The 14,271-nt window shown below is 37.3% G+C and overlaps 1 protein-coding gene and 1 pseudogene across 9 annotated transcripts in view; one reads left to right on the forward strand and one right to left on the reverse strand.

The window, feature by feature from the left end:
- DNM1L (dynamin 1 like) overlaps window positions 1-14,271 on the forward strand; it is a 64,549-nt gene that overhangs the window by 16,687 nt on the left and 33,591 nt on the right. For 8 of the 9 annotated variants that reach the window (XM_040236813.1, XM_040236812.1, XM_040236814.1 and 5 more), the window contains exon 2: window positions 12,033-12,180. In XM_040236813.1, coding sequence (XP_040092747.1) covers window positions 12,033-12,180 — 148 coding nt within the window. Of the gene's footprint in view, window positions 1-7,034; window positions 7,201-12,032; window positions 12,181-14,271 lie in introns of those variants that run through there. The other variant, XM_040236820.1, reaches the window with a different exon arrangement.
- Window positions 3,498-6,106, reverse strand: LOC120861120 (annotated as a pseudogene).

Here is a 14,271-nt window from a genome sequence, read left to right on the forward strand (position 1 = left end):
TTTTTTAGAGAGTGATATAATTAATATCACCTTGGGAAGTTGTTGGAGTTTAAAATTGATTAAGGGTTCATTATGCAACGTATGATTATTATCATTCACATTTTGCTCCACTAGGTTTTTGTCCCAACCTTGTGTATATTATACATACAGGTTTATTACCATAAAATTTTCTAAAATGTGTCATGAAATTTTGAGTGAAGAATTTTTCAGTGAATTTTGTGCAGGTACTCCCTGGTAGTCTGAGTGGCATATATACTAGTGTCTCAGAAGATGATAGTTCTTCAGAATATAGTTCTGATTCAGATGATGTGAATACTTGTTATTGTTGTTGTTCACTTGCCAAGTCATGTTTGACTCTATGCAACCCCATGGACTGCAGCACACCATGCTTTCCTATCCCTCACCATCTCCTGGAACTGGCCCAAGTTAGTGTCCATTGAATTGGTAATGCTGACTCATTGGAAAATACTCTGATACTGGGAAAGATTGAAGGCAGAAGAGGGTGACACAGGATGAGATGGTTGGATGGCATCACCAGTGTGAGTACTAGACCACCACCACCACCACCAACAAAAAAAAAAACCTCAGTGATTGATTCTGATACAGAAAGTGAAAATGAAACTCATGGTGCTGGGGAATGCTCCTTTGCTTCTACAGAAGAGTGGATCGAAGACAACATTTCACAAAAATTAGACTTTATAGGTGTGTTAGGTGTAGCTATGGAATGTGATAACCTGCAAAGTGTTAGTGAAATAACAGAATTAATTTTTGGTAATAATAGACTTTCAAGTTGGTGGTTTCTCAAACAAACTTGTATCACCAACAGATTGAAAAATCATATAAAATGGACTGATGTAACCAATAGTAACACAAAGAAGTTACTTGAATTAATAATTTTGATGGGACAAATAAGTCACACTGCAAAGAATATAGATCAGCTGATGCCTTACTTGAGGCACCTATCTTTCCAAAGATTTTGATGAGAAGAAGATTTGAACAAATAATGACATTCTTCACTTTAAGAATAACTCAGAAACTCCACTTCCTGCAGACAGAATTTCAAAAGTTAAACCTCTTTTGTATTATTTTCTTCCAAAATTTTATTAGATCTATATATCGGAACAAGAGCTACCACTTGATGAGGCAATGATAAAGTCGAGAGGACAACTCAGATTCAAAAGCCTGTAATCCCAGAAAACTTACAAAATATGCAATTTTGGTCAGGATGATTAGCAAAAGTAAAACTGGATATATATGTAACCTTGAGATTTACACAGGTGAAAGAAAGAACTGACCCTACAGCGTTATCTTGGTTCATGGCACTGTATTTACCAAGACAATTATTACAGTAGTGTGTCCACATCTGGAATATTGTTGAAAAATAAAGACAGAGTTTATGGGACTTACAAGAGAGAATCTACCAAGCAAATTAAAGAAGAGATCTAAAAATCTCCACAGGGGAGGAAAGACATTCTTATGGAAGGGAGAAGTGATTCTTATATAGTAAGACAGAAGGCTAGTCCACATGGTGATGACTATTCATGACACCTCCATAACATCTACAGGAAAAGAAGAACTGGCTATCAGATAACTAAGCCCACTGTAAGTTCAGTTCAGTTCAGTTCAGTTGCTCAGTTGTGTCCGACTCTTTGTGACCCCATGAATCGCAGCATGCCAGGCCTCCCTGTCCATCACCAACTCCCAGAGTTTATTCAAACTCATGTCCATTGAGTTGGTGATGCCATCCAGCCATCTCATCCTCTGTTGTCCCCTTCTCCTCTTGCCCTCAATCCCTTCCAGCATCAAGGTTAGAGTATAATAAATATATGAAAGGAGTTGATTGTTCTGCTCAATATCTGGTAAACTTCAATATCCTCCAGAAAACTTGAAAATGGTATAAAAAGTGGGTTTTTATTTGAGTAATTGCAGTTTATTCAATGTGTTTAAAATTTATTGTAGACTTAATGCTACAGGATGAAATGACTTGCAAGCAATTTTTGTGAGTAGTAGCTAGAGAGTGGGTAACTGACCATTCTGTTGAATGTAGTGGTAGTCTTACACTTGGTCCTTCTTGTGGCATTTTTTTAAATGTGTAATTTTATTTTCTTTAATTTGTTATTTATTTATTTATTTTTGGTTGTACCAGGTCTTCTTGCTCTTGTGGGCTTTCTCTAGTTGTGGTGAGCAGGGACTGCTCTTTGTTGGGGTGCCTGGGCTCTGCTGCTTTTTTTTTTTTAATATATATATTTTATTTATTTGACAGCTCTGGGTTTTAGCTGTGGCACCCGGGATCTTGAATTGCACTATGTGAATGCTCTGTTGTGACATACGGGATCTAGTTCCCTGACTGGGGATTGAACCTGGGCCCCCTGTACTGGGAGCTCAGAGTTTTAACCACAGAACCATCAGGGAAGTCCCTGCTTTTTTTTTTTTTTTTTTTAGTTTTTTGTTTTGATTATTAATTGTGTATTGAAAGCAATAAGAAGTTCGATGACACCAAATAAGCCAGTTCTGGGTTTTTCCCCAAGATGAAGTTTAATAGCTCCAGCTTCTTCAGTGTTTTATGAAAATATAAAGGAAGAAATTAGAGGTTATTATTTTTGATGGCAGATCTGACTCTTCGGCTGAGGGAGTGAAAGCATATATAGACAGGAGCCTCTAGATCAGGCAAGCAAGGGTACTTCAAGGACTCCTGCTCCAGCTAGGGTGTTCCAACCAAAGTGTCCATGCTGACCCAAGAAAAGACTGGGGTTCTTCCAAGGATTCTGAGAGTGGTGGCTACAGCCTTCACCCCATTTCCTGGGTGGCCATATAAGCCCAAATGCAAGCACAAAAGCTGTGGGGTGTGGGATAACCCAAAACAGAGCAAATCACAGGGACCCTATTGTGACTATGCAGAATGAATCATGGCTGATTCTGCCCTGTTCCACGTTACCAATGGGAAAGAGACTGCCAGTAGACTGGATTCAGGCCATTACTGCAGAACCTACACTAGGCATATTTCTCCCTTCTGTGTGTTCAAGTGTTCTCCTTGTCTTGTATTTGTAACTATTTTTAAAAAATGCACTGACTTTGGGTTAAAAATCAACCACCAAAATGCATCTTAACACAGATCTAAAGCCCAGAGGAGGCACATCGGACTTGTCTGACACAGCAACTCTTGGATGACCTGTGTGCTTAAAATCCCTTCTCTGTAGTAAACAGTAGGTTGATTTTCCTTTTACAAAAAAAAAAAAAAAAAGCTGAGTAATATTGCATAGGGGAACTTCCCTGTAGTTCAGATGGTAGAGAGTCTGCCTTCAATGCAGGAGACCTGGGTTTGATTCCTGGGTCAGGAGGATCCCTGAAAAAGGAAGTGGCAACCCACTCCAGTATACTTGCCTGGAGAATTCCATGGACAGAGGAGCCTGGTGGGCTATACAGTCCATGGGGTTGCAAAGAGTCTGACAGGACTTAAGTGACTACCACACAATATTGAACAGGAGTACCACAAACTGCCTCATTGGAAACAAGAACCATTTACATTAAATAAAAACCCAGTTGCAGGCTGCATCTGCACATTTACAGCATGGTGCAGCACACTGTGACCAACCCTGGAGACAGCTTCTGGCACTCACATCATAGGGGCACGTTTGCCACATGAGAGTAAAACGAGGGTAGAAGGAGGGAGTGAGAGGGGAGGAGAGAAGAGTACAGCTCATTTCTGGTTCTGGAGCTGATTGGACAGCCAGTCCAGTCCCTCATAGATCCATCCCCACTGGAGGCACAGGTGGCCTGAATGTACCAATTCCTGTGGCACAGAGTGTGTAGACCTAGCGTGTCTGTGATCCTGGCTGCATTCATGGCACTGGGAAGGTCCTATTTGTTAGCAAACACGAGCAGAACAGTGTCCCTAAGCTTGTCTTCTGCTAGCATCCTCATGAGCTCCTTGTGGACCTCATTCACATGCTCTGTGTCACTGCTGTCAACCGCAAAGGTGAGACCTTGTCTGATTTGGGAAGTAGTGGTACCACAGAGGCCAGGTCTTGTCCTGGCCCCCTGTGTCCCACACAGTGAAGCTGATGTTCTTGTATTCCATGGTCTCCACATTGAAGCCTGTTAGTGGGAATGGTGGTCACCATTTCACCCAGCTTTAGTTTGTACAGGATGGTGGTCTTTCCAGCAGCATCTAGGCCCACCATGAGAATGCACATTTCTTTTTTTGCCAAAAAGGCCCTTGAATAGGTTTGCAAAGATATTTCCTGTGCTGTAGACTGATGGGAGCAACACTGGCCAGAGAAACCCTCCTTGGCCACAGGGCAGCTGCTGCTCGGAGGTGTTGGTTTCACTCACACAGGCTTCTCTTTGTGCTGGCTTTTCTTGTTGCCCAGCACAGGCTCCAGTGCATGGGCATCAGTAGGTGTGGTACACAGGCTTAGTAGTTGTGGCTCATGGGCTCTAGAGCACGGGCTGAGTAGTTGTGGTGCAGGGGCTTAGCTGGTCTCAGCATGTGGGATCTTCCCAGACCAGGGACAGAATCATGTCCCCTGCATTGGCAGACGGATTCTTATCCACTGTGCTACCAGCGAAGCCCGTTGTGGCATTTCTAAAAGAGCTTCCCGCAAAGATCCACCTTGTCAACTACCAGGTAAAATAAAAGAATATATTCTAGAGGAAATAATACCTACAGGAGGACTGGGGGAAAAATGCCACCAGAAAGTGTAGAGTCTGCTCTTCCAGGGCAAGAGGCAGTGAACCATGGTGTATTTGTACTGGGGGTTCCTTTCTGCTGCACAGAGATGCCTGCTATACTGCCTATCACACTCCAATGAAATACTAAAATGCTTTAGTGAGGCATGTACAAGGCTTCAAATAAGTATGTGAAGTACAATAAAAGTTGGTGATATTTACTCAAGTGGAGATGTTTCAATATTCTCTTACATAACAAATCATGGGCCACGGACTTTAGTTTCTACAAAAATTCCCCCAGTGAGTCCTGTGTTAAAGTCTGTTTTGTCTCATATAAGTATAGCCACCCCAGCTTTCTTTGGTTTCCATTTGAATGTGAATATCTCTTTCCATCCTTTCACTTTCAGTGTGTGTATTATCTTACATCTGAAGTAAGTCTCTTATAGGCTATGTATAAATGGGTCCTTTTTATTTAATGCTTTTAGGCACTTTATCTTTTATTTGGAGAATTTAACCCATTTAACATTTTAAGTAATTTTTTTTCATTTAAAGTAATTTTTGATAGATATGTACTTATTGACATTTTGTTAATTGTTTTCTGACTTTTATAATTCCTTTTTTTTTTTCCTTTTCGTATTCTCATCCTATGTGATTTGATGATTTTTCTTTAGTGGTATGTTTAGATTCCTTTTCTTTATCTTTTACATTTCTACTATAAGTTTTTGATTTGTGGTTACCAAGAAGCTTATTTAAAACTTACTTATAAGTCTGTTTTAAATTGATAATATAGTCTATTTTAAATTGATGACATCAGTATAGTGTATTCTATTCTAAAACTCTTATATAAACCTTTTACTCCCCTCCTTTGCTAATTATTTTTATTACTTTTGCCTTTTACACTAGATTTACAAGTAATTGACCTACCATCTTTACATTAGGTTATTCTGAATTTTACTATATATTTATTTTTATCAGTGAAATTCATACTTTGTTTCCCTGTTACTAATTCACTCCCTTTTGTTTCAACTTGCAGGAATCCCTTTAACATTTAAGGCCAGTCTAGTGGTGGACAGTCTAGACTTTTCCTTGTCTGGAAACTCTTACCTCTTCTTTCATAATGAAAGACAACTTTGCTGGGTAGAGATTTCTTGGTTGGCAGTTATTTTCTTTCAGCACTTTGATTATGTTGTGCCACTCACTCCCTTCTGACCTGCAGTGTTTCTATTCAAAAATCTACTGATTTTGTGGGAAATTTTCCTTGTACACAATAAGTTGTTTTGTAGTGCTATTTTTAAAATTCTCTCCTTGTCTTTAACTTTTGACATTTTAATTATAAATAGTTTGGGTCTCTTTCGGTTCATCTTATACAAACTCTCTGACCTTCTTGGATCTGAATGTCTCTTATCTTCCCCAGTTTAGGGCAGTGATCATCAGCCATTATTTTTTTAAGTTTTTTGCCCCTTTCTCTGTTTTTCTTCTGAATCTCCTATAATGTGAATGTTGGTCCACTTAATGTTGCCCTATAAGTCCCTTGAATTGTCTTTTTGCTGCTGATTAGATGAGTTCTAGTGCTCTGTGTTCAAGTTTACTGATTCTTCTGCTTCGTGTAGTCTGTTGTTGAACTCTGGTACTTTCTGGTATTTTCTTTCTGTTGAAAATCTCTTTGTTCATCCTAGCTATTTTAGCATTTTTATGACTGTTAATTTGAACTTTATCAGCTATATCATTGATCTCCATCTCATTAAGGCTATTTTCCTGAAGTTTTAGCTTGTTCTTTTGTTTGGAACATACTCCTCTGTTTCTTTGTTTTCCTTGAGTCTCTGTGGTGGTTTGGGTGCATTAGAATAAACAGCAACCTCTCCAAGTCTTGAAGAGTGGCCTTGTGTAGGAGATGAATCTTATCGTTCAACCTTGCCCTAGATTTTGGTTGTGTCTCGAACCTTTGTGATTGTCCAAATAGCCTACCTTATTCTTAGTGGGTCCTATTAGTTTAGGTTGTCTAAGTTCTATCAGTACCCCTAAAGGAGGTTCTTAGTATCTAGGTTCAGCCCAGTTGGAAGCTGGAGGCTCAGAGAGCAGCTTTTGAAGTACATGCAAAAATACTTTTTTCAGGGGGAAACTGGGACATGGGTATTTCTTTCTGCTTGCTCTGCACTGTAACCTGGGAGGTTAGCCACAGTGAACCTGTACAGTCCCTCCAAGAACTCTTTTAGTTCACTCTGCCTTGTTCTCATGCTTGCTTTCAAAGCTAGTTTTGGTGGCCTGTCTTGCAGGTGCAGGTCTTAGGAGTTGGGGCTGCCAGAAGCGGGGCCCAAACCCTTTGCTCCTCACAGAGAAGCTGAATGTTGTAAGTTCTCTCACAATTTATGGGTGAGGTTTATGGTGAGACTGTGTCTCAGCTTCTCCAGCCTGTTTCAGTGTGGTTTTTTGTCATTTGCCTGATATGTAGGAGTTGCTCATCTAATTTTTTAGTTTCTTTCAGAGGGAATTGTTCTACCTGTGGCTGTAAATTCAGTGTGCCCATGATAGGAGGTGAGTTCAGGATCCTCCCATGTTGCTGTCTTGAATTGATATATACAACATACAGAAAGCAGAGAAGAACTAAAGAGCCTCTTGATGAAAGTGAAAGAGGAGAGTGAAAAAGTTGGCTTAAAACGAACATTCAGAAAACTGAGATCATGGCATCTGGTCCCATCACTTCATGGGAAATAGATGGGGAAACTGTGATAGACTTTATTATCTTGGGCTCCAAAATCACTGCAGATGGTGATTGCAGCCATGAAAGTAAAAGACGCTTGCTCCTTGGAAGGAAAGTTATGACCAAGCTAGACAGCATATTAAAAAGCATAGACATTACTTTGCCAACAAAGGCTCGTCTAGTCAAAGCTTTGGTTTTTCTAGTAGTCATGTATGGATGTGAGAGTTGGACTATAAAGAAAGCTGAGCGCTGAAGAATTGATGCTTTTGAACTGTGGTGTTGGAGAAGACTCTTGAGAGTCCCTTGGACTTCAAGGAGATACAACCAGTCTATCCTAATGGAAATCAGTCCTGAATATTCATTGGAAGGACTGATGCTAAATCTGAAACTCCAATCCTTTGGCCACCTGACGTGAAGAACTGACTCTTTGGAAAAGACCCTGATGCTGTGAAAAATTGAAGGCAGGAGGAGAAAGGGACAATGGAGGATGAGATGGTTGGATGGTATCACCGACTCAATGGACATGAGTTTAAGTAAGCTCCAGAAGTTGGTGATGGACAGGGAGGCCTGGCGTGCGGCAGTCCATGGAGTCGCAAAGAGTCGGACACGACTGAGGAACTGAACTGAACTGAAAAAAAAAAAAAAGTTGGCAGTATTTAAAATTTGGTAGATTTAAACATTGAAAAGCAGTAGCCGCAAAGGAGGAGACTAAGGTAGATAATCAGAGTAACAAAATGAATTTGATACAGAATTTAGGAGAGGAATTTAAGAAGTATTTTTTTGTGACATATTTAAGAAGGAAGAATAAAATGGCATAGTGGGTGATGGGGAACAACAGTCACATTGATATTGTTGAGAACCTAATTTATGAAATAGAAAAATAACTTTAGAAATGCTATTAAAAGACAAATCAAAATCATATATTATGAAATTAATTAGAGATAAGAGACTTGTTGGTGAGAGCTAAGAGAGCCAAAATCCTTGTCATAGTTAATTGAGAAAGAACACTTAGAACAGAGGGACAAAGAATAATCAAACAATAAGCCAAAGTTCCCCACATCTTCATATTTCAGTTGCTAGGCACAAATATTGAAAGGATTGACATAACCTGGGTAAATTTCTGAAATCTAAACTTTTACAAAACCCCAGAATTCTCCCAAGTATCAAAATAGAAGAAAGGAGGAAAAAAAGATTTCCTGAAAGGGAAAGAGACTCAGATTGGCTTCATACTTTTAATCTGCATCAGTAAATAATATTAGATGACATGGAGAAATGTCTAAAATTTAGAGTTCCTGGGGGAATTAATTGTGATTATAAAATTCTGTATCCATTTCTACTATAACATTCATCAAATGCAGTGAAGCATAAATAACTAGACAATAAGAACAGAAAAAAATTTTCAAATTCTTTTATTTCCCATCTATGATATTGTGAAATAAAATTGGAATATTACCTGAATTGTTTCCAGATATCTGTTGTAGCTTGACTAATACTTTGAACTTTCTAGCAGAGTTGGGCATTTAAGCTAGTATAGATCACTTGCACAGAAGGACAGAGTGTACAAAGGGAGTAGTCTGTGACTTATATCCAAGCTGTGTGTGGCTGTACCAAATATCTGCTTAAGGTCTGGGAGGGAGGTGGAAGTGTAACTTCTTTAATTTCCTCATCAATATAAAATCATGTGCCACATTTGAAGGATTAAAAAATTGTTTTGAAATACTGAAAACATCAAAAAGATACAAAGAATATTAGGACACCATTGTGTCTACCTCCCAGTTAAAAAAAATATTAGCTACCCAGATGAATGTTCATTTTTCCCATAGAGACATAACCAATTTTTTGTATTTGGGGATTCTGGGAGGATGACAGCAATGGTAGAATAGTTTCTTAATCTTGTATGACTTTCCCATAAAAACAGAACATATAGGAAAATCCCAGATCTATGAACATTGACGAGAAAATTAGTTGACCTTGTTTCTCTCTACAAACCCTCACGTACCAGTGGTTTGGGAATAGACCACTAAGAGTTCCAAGACCTGTGTATTAATTTCTACTTAAGAAGAAGGAAGCCATGGAATTTCAAATGAATGTGAGAATCAAAAAATAGCCAATCACTGGAAAGTCTGGAGGACCATTTAAGAATACCAGCTGAAACTGGGAGGTGTTTTGTGCATAGTGATAGAAGAAATTAACAGTATTAAAAATAAATAATTATTAATTATTTTTATTTTAATAATTTAAATAATAGATAAATAATTACAAAGTGAAATCAATAAAATACAGATTTGATGCAAAAAATCATTGTCATAGTCAAATGGGAAATTTGGTCAGAAAAAAGAACATAAAGGTAAAATATTAGAAGTGAACAGTTTAAGTAGCTACATTAAGATTTTTAGTTGGAGTTTCAATGTCAAACTCTCAAAAATTAATAGAGTGAATATACAGAGAAGTAGAAGGATATAGTAGACCTGAAAATCATGGTGAACCAATTCAACATAATAAAGATTTATAGTTTTGTCACAAGGCAAATTCCTATTCAAGTTCCCACAGACTGTAAACACGAAGACACTGAAACATACCCAGGAACGTAAAACAAGGTGCAAGAAATTTGTCGTCTAAAGGTATTGAATAGAGATAGTGAAGGACTGGGAAGCCTGGTGTGCTGCAGTCCATGGGGTCACAGAGTCAGAAATGACTTAGTGACTAAACAACGAAGGTATTGAAATCATACAGAGTCTGTTCCCTTATCATTGTGAAATTATGTTAGAGATCAATATCAAAAGATAGTTGAAAATGACACACACATTTTCAAGTGCAATGTGACATTTACCAAGAGAAATTTTTGACTTAGCCATCGAAAACCACCAAGTTTTAAATCTGACCCACTTTATACACTCAACATTACTGTTCTCCATCATAGGGGACCTTTCTGGACAACAGGAATGGGCCTTTAATGTTTTTTTCCTTCTGATTGGATTTGGAAATGGGGATCCTTGACAGGACTTGGGAAAAGGAGGGGACTAAAGTCTGGGTATATTCTCCCCTGACTCGAGTTCCTATGTGTAGGTGCTGGCTCTCCATGAAAATCCGAGCTTGTGGGTGATAGGAGCTGCTGTGTTGCCACTAGCCTGGGTTATTCCACTATCTCTTGTGATCCCCCTCATCCAAAACTTTGTAAATAGTCTGCTTGTAAATTAACTCCTTAAATTAATCTAACTTGAGTGGGCCATCTGTTTCCTGAAAACCCTTTCTGATACAGTAGATGAGCTTAGGGTTTTTGCCTTTGTAGAGAGTAAGAAATTAGAAGATGTACTGGTTTTGATTAAGAAAAAATACAGTACAGAAAATATACTGTTACAGAAAAACATATGAATTACCAAGTTGAAAAAATAGCAAAATTTTAAAATTTATGTATTATATAAAAATGTATAATAGAGACAATGGGTTTATATATATTTGATAATTTACTGTTCATTAGTATTGTGTCGGTTAAATTTCCTCAGTGAGATCACTGTGATTATTTAGAAGAATGCTGTTTTCTTAGAGCTATGGCACAATATTTAGGGATGAAATGTCATGACATATTAACTAACACAAAAGAGACAGCAAAAGAAAAAGGTATGTGCATGTGTAAGAAGAGACAAAGCAAATATGTCAAAATGTTAATAATTGGTTAAGATATACGGTATCTTTGTTAAGATATATGAGTATTCACTGTTACTATTCTTGCAACTCTTGTGGCTTTGAAATTTTCAAAATAAAAAGTTAAGGGAAAATATTCAACATAACAAAAGATAAATACTTATATGGATAAAGATCTTTAAACTAATGAGAAACATACTATACCAACATTTGAACAAGCAGATCACCAAAGGAGATATACAAAAGGTCCTTAAAGAAAGTGATACTTGACTGAATAATAAAGAAATGCAAATATAAATGAACTGTCAGTGTTAATCCAAAAAAAGTAGTTAAGATTCAAAAAAGTAATGCCCAGTGCTGATGTAGATGTAGCAGATTGAATATGCAGCACAGCATGGTGCCTCCTATTAAATAAGTCTAATGAAAGAATAAGTGAATATGGTTGTATGTACAAATCATGTTCATTGCAACATTGTAGCAAGGCCCATTTACATGTCCATCAGTTAGGGTTTGGTTTTACATGCAGAATATTATTTAACTATTAAGCACAGAAGTTAATATATTGATATGGAGTGATATCCCTGATTGTTACAATAAAAAGTGGGTTAGAGAAAAATACACATAATACTACCTCATTTAGAGTAAAATATCTCCATGTTATGGGCATAATTTATGTATACCAATATTATATGGGTTTTGAAAATAACTTATACACACACACATATATATACACACCAATATTATATGGTTGGGAGAGTATCAGAAAAGATAGGAAAATTATGGGCAAGTAGAACTTTTGTATTCTGTTTTTTTAATTACAGATTTTATTTTGTACTAGCATTTACATTCTTTTTGTACCTTTCTATTTTAAAGAAATAAAGATCATATAATTGAAAATACAACTAATTTTATTTCATTTTAAAAGATTTTGCAATAATTTTTAAAAATTATATAATATAGTGTTACTGAGTTGCAAAAAAATCTGTTAAGAAACTCATTTTGCTCTTGTGTATTCCATTTTCAGAGCAGTGGAAAGAGCTCAGTGCTAGAAAGCCTAGTGGGGAGGGACCTGCTTCCCAGAGGCACTGGTATTGTCACCCGGAGACCTCTCATTCTGCAGCTAGTCCATGTTTCGCCTGAAGATAAACGAAAAACGACAGGAGAAGAAAATGGTAAATTTTAGAATTGGAAAAATTATTTAAAATTCCTTCATTTTTGGTCAATCTTAAAAAGATATGAGTTAATTAGAAATTAGTGGCTGTAGCCAAGTCAGAAGTCCTATAAAGAAAGTGATACATGTCTTTTCTCATGTAAAAAGAGAGTGATTTTTTTTTTTTTTTTTTTTTTTTTTGAGGACCGTGAGTCAACTTTTTTGAAAGAATCTTTTCGGTAATGTAGTTCAGTAAACCTGTTAACACTGTTTAGTGGAGGATCTAGTGAGATACTTAATAAACAAGAATCAGTTATTTTTAAAAGTTTTTGTGTCTTTTGGAATGTTTTAAACCTTTTTCCTAGTGTTTAAAGCAATGTTTTTTTCACTTTGTGTTAGAATTTATTTTAGATTCTAGCTTAAAATATTTTAAATAAAAGTAAAATGATTCAGCTTTTCAGCATAACAGTGTTATCTCACCTTCACTTTTCTGTCTTGCCATGTGCCTGTGAATTTTGACTCTTTGGCCCTTCGATCCAAGATAAATATTATTTGTAGAAAGAATTTTTTGAAAAAAAATTATTATTATTTTTGCCACACTGCACAGCATGTGCAATCTTATTTAGTTCCCTGACCAGGGAGGGATCCAACCTGTATCCCCTGCAGTGGAAGCATAGAGTCTTTTTAACCACGGGACTGCCAGGAAAGTCCCTAATTATTATTATTATTGTTACTATGCTTATTTTGCTAAGACTTACCTATAGCATGTATTACTTTGATTCTTTAGATTCCTCCCTCACCCAAATAGTAAATGTGGAGTATCAGGATAAGAAGACATGCATCATCCTTTCTTCTTTGGTTACACTGAAAATATTTTAAGAAATGCTCTCTTTATCAACATATTTAAGTTTGCTTATTCAATATGTGCCCTATTATATACTGTACATTTACATTAGTGAAGTTTGGAATGTTTGATGAGAGTAATATATTTGATCTTCAGTGTTTGGCTCAGACTCTCTCTTATTTGTGTGTTAGTTGTGTCATGTCCAACTCTTTGTGACCCCATGGACTGTAGCCCACCAGGCTCCTCTGTCTGTGGGATTCTCCAGGCAAGAATACTGGAGTGGGTTGCCATTCCCTTCTCCAGGGAATCTTCCCAACCCAGGGGTTGAACCCTGGTCTCCCATATTGTGGGCAGCTTCTTTTACCGTCTGAGCCAACAGGGAAGCCATCTGTCTTACTTAAAAAAGTCTGTAAAATGTTCTAGTTATTAAATTACATTTGCAGCAGAGTACTACGATTGTTTCTCATTCTGCAAGAGATCTGTTTTAAATGCAATTTCATTGCTGCTGCTGCTAAGTCGGTTCAGTTGTGTCCGACTGTGAGACCCCATAGATGGCAGCCCACCCGGCTCCTCTGTCCCTGGGGTTCTCCAGGCAAGAATACTGGAGTGGGTTGCCATTTCCTTCTCCAATGCATGAAAGTGAGAAGTGAAAATGAAGTCGCTCAGTTGTGTCTGACTCTTTGCGACCCCATGGACTGTAGGCTACCAGGCCCCTTTGTCCATGGGATTTTCCAGGCAAGAGTACTGGAGTGGGGTGCCATTGCCTTCTCCAGCAGTTTCATTAGTTTGATGCAGTGAAGTTACTTTAATTTATGTATCTTATCTTTTCCTTCACTTACTGGGTGGTGATAGCTTGATTTTTATTTTAAAGGGATTTAAAAAAAGACATGTCATGAGCATCTACAAGGACTATAGAAAGTTAATCACTAAAGCAGATTAATGAAGTTGTAGATGTTACAAGTAATATTTTTGGATAGGATGCCAGAGGATATGTAAAAGTCATTTGATTATATTAGGTAGGTATGTTATTTATCACTTTGCATTTCTGTAATATTTCTTTATTATTGAAATTCTGAACCTTGAATTAAATCATTTTGGGCTAATTTGTGGTCCAATTTCAAATGTATAGAATAATTATTCAAAAATTTCAATCTTGCTAATATCATCAAATTTACCAAATACCTTAAACTAAAACTTCAAGAAACTGTATGATGATGTCTATTTCTTTTAACTCTTAATTTTTTTCAGTCATCTTGGAAAGGGCAGATG

This window comes from Oryx dammah, unplaced genomic scaffold (genome assembly GCF_014754425.2).
Source record: "Oryx dammah isolate SB20612 unplaced genomic scaffold, SCBI_Odam_1.1 HiC_scaffold_11229, whole genome shotgun sequence".
NCBI lineage: Eukaryota > Metazoa > Chordata > Mammalia > Artiodactyla > Bovidae > Oryx > Oryx dammah.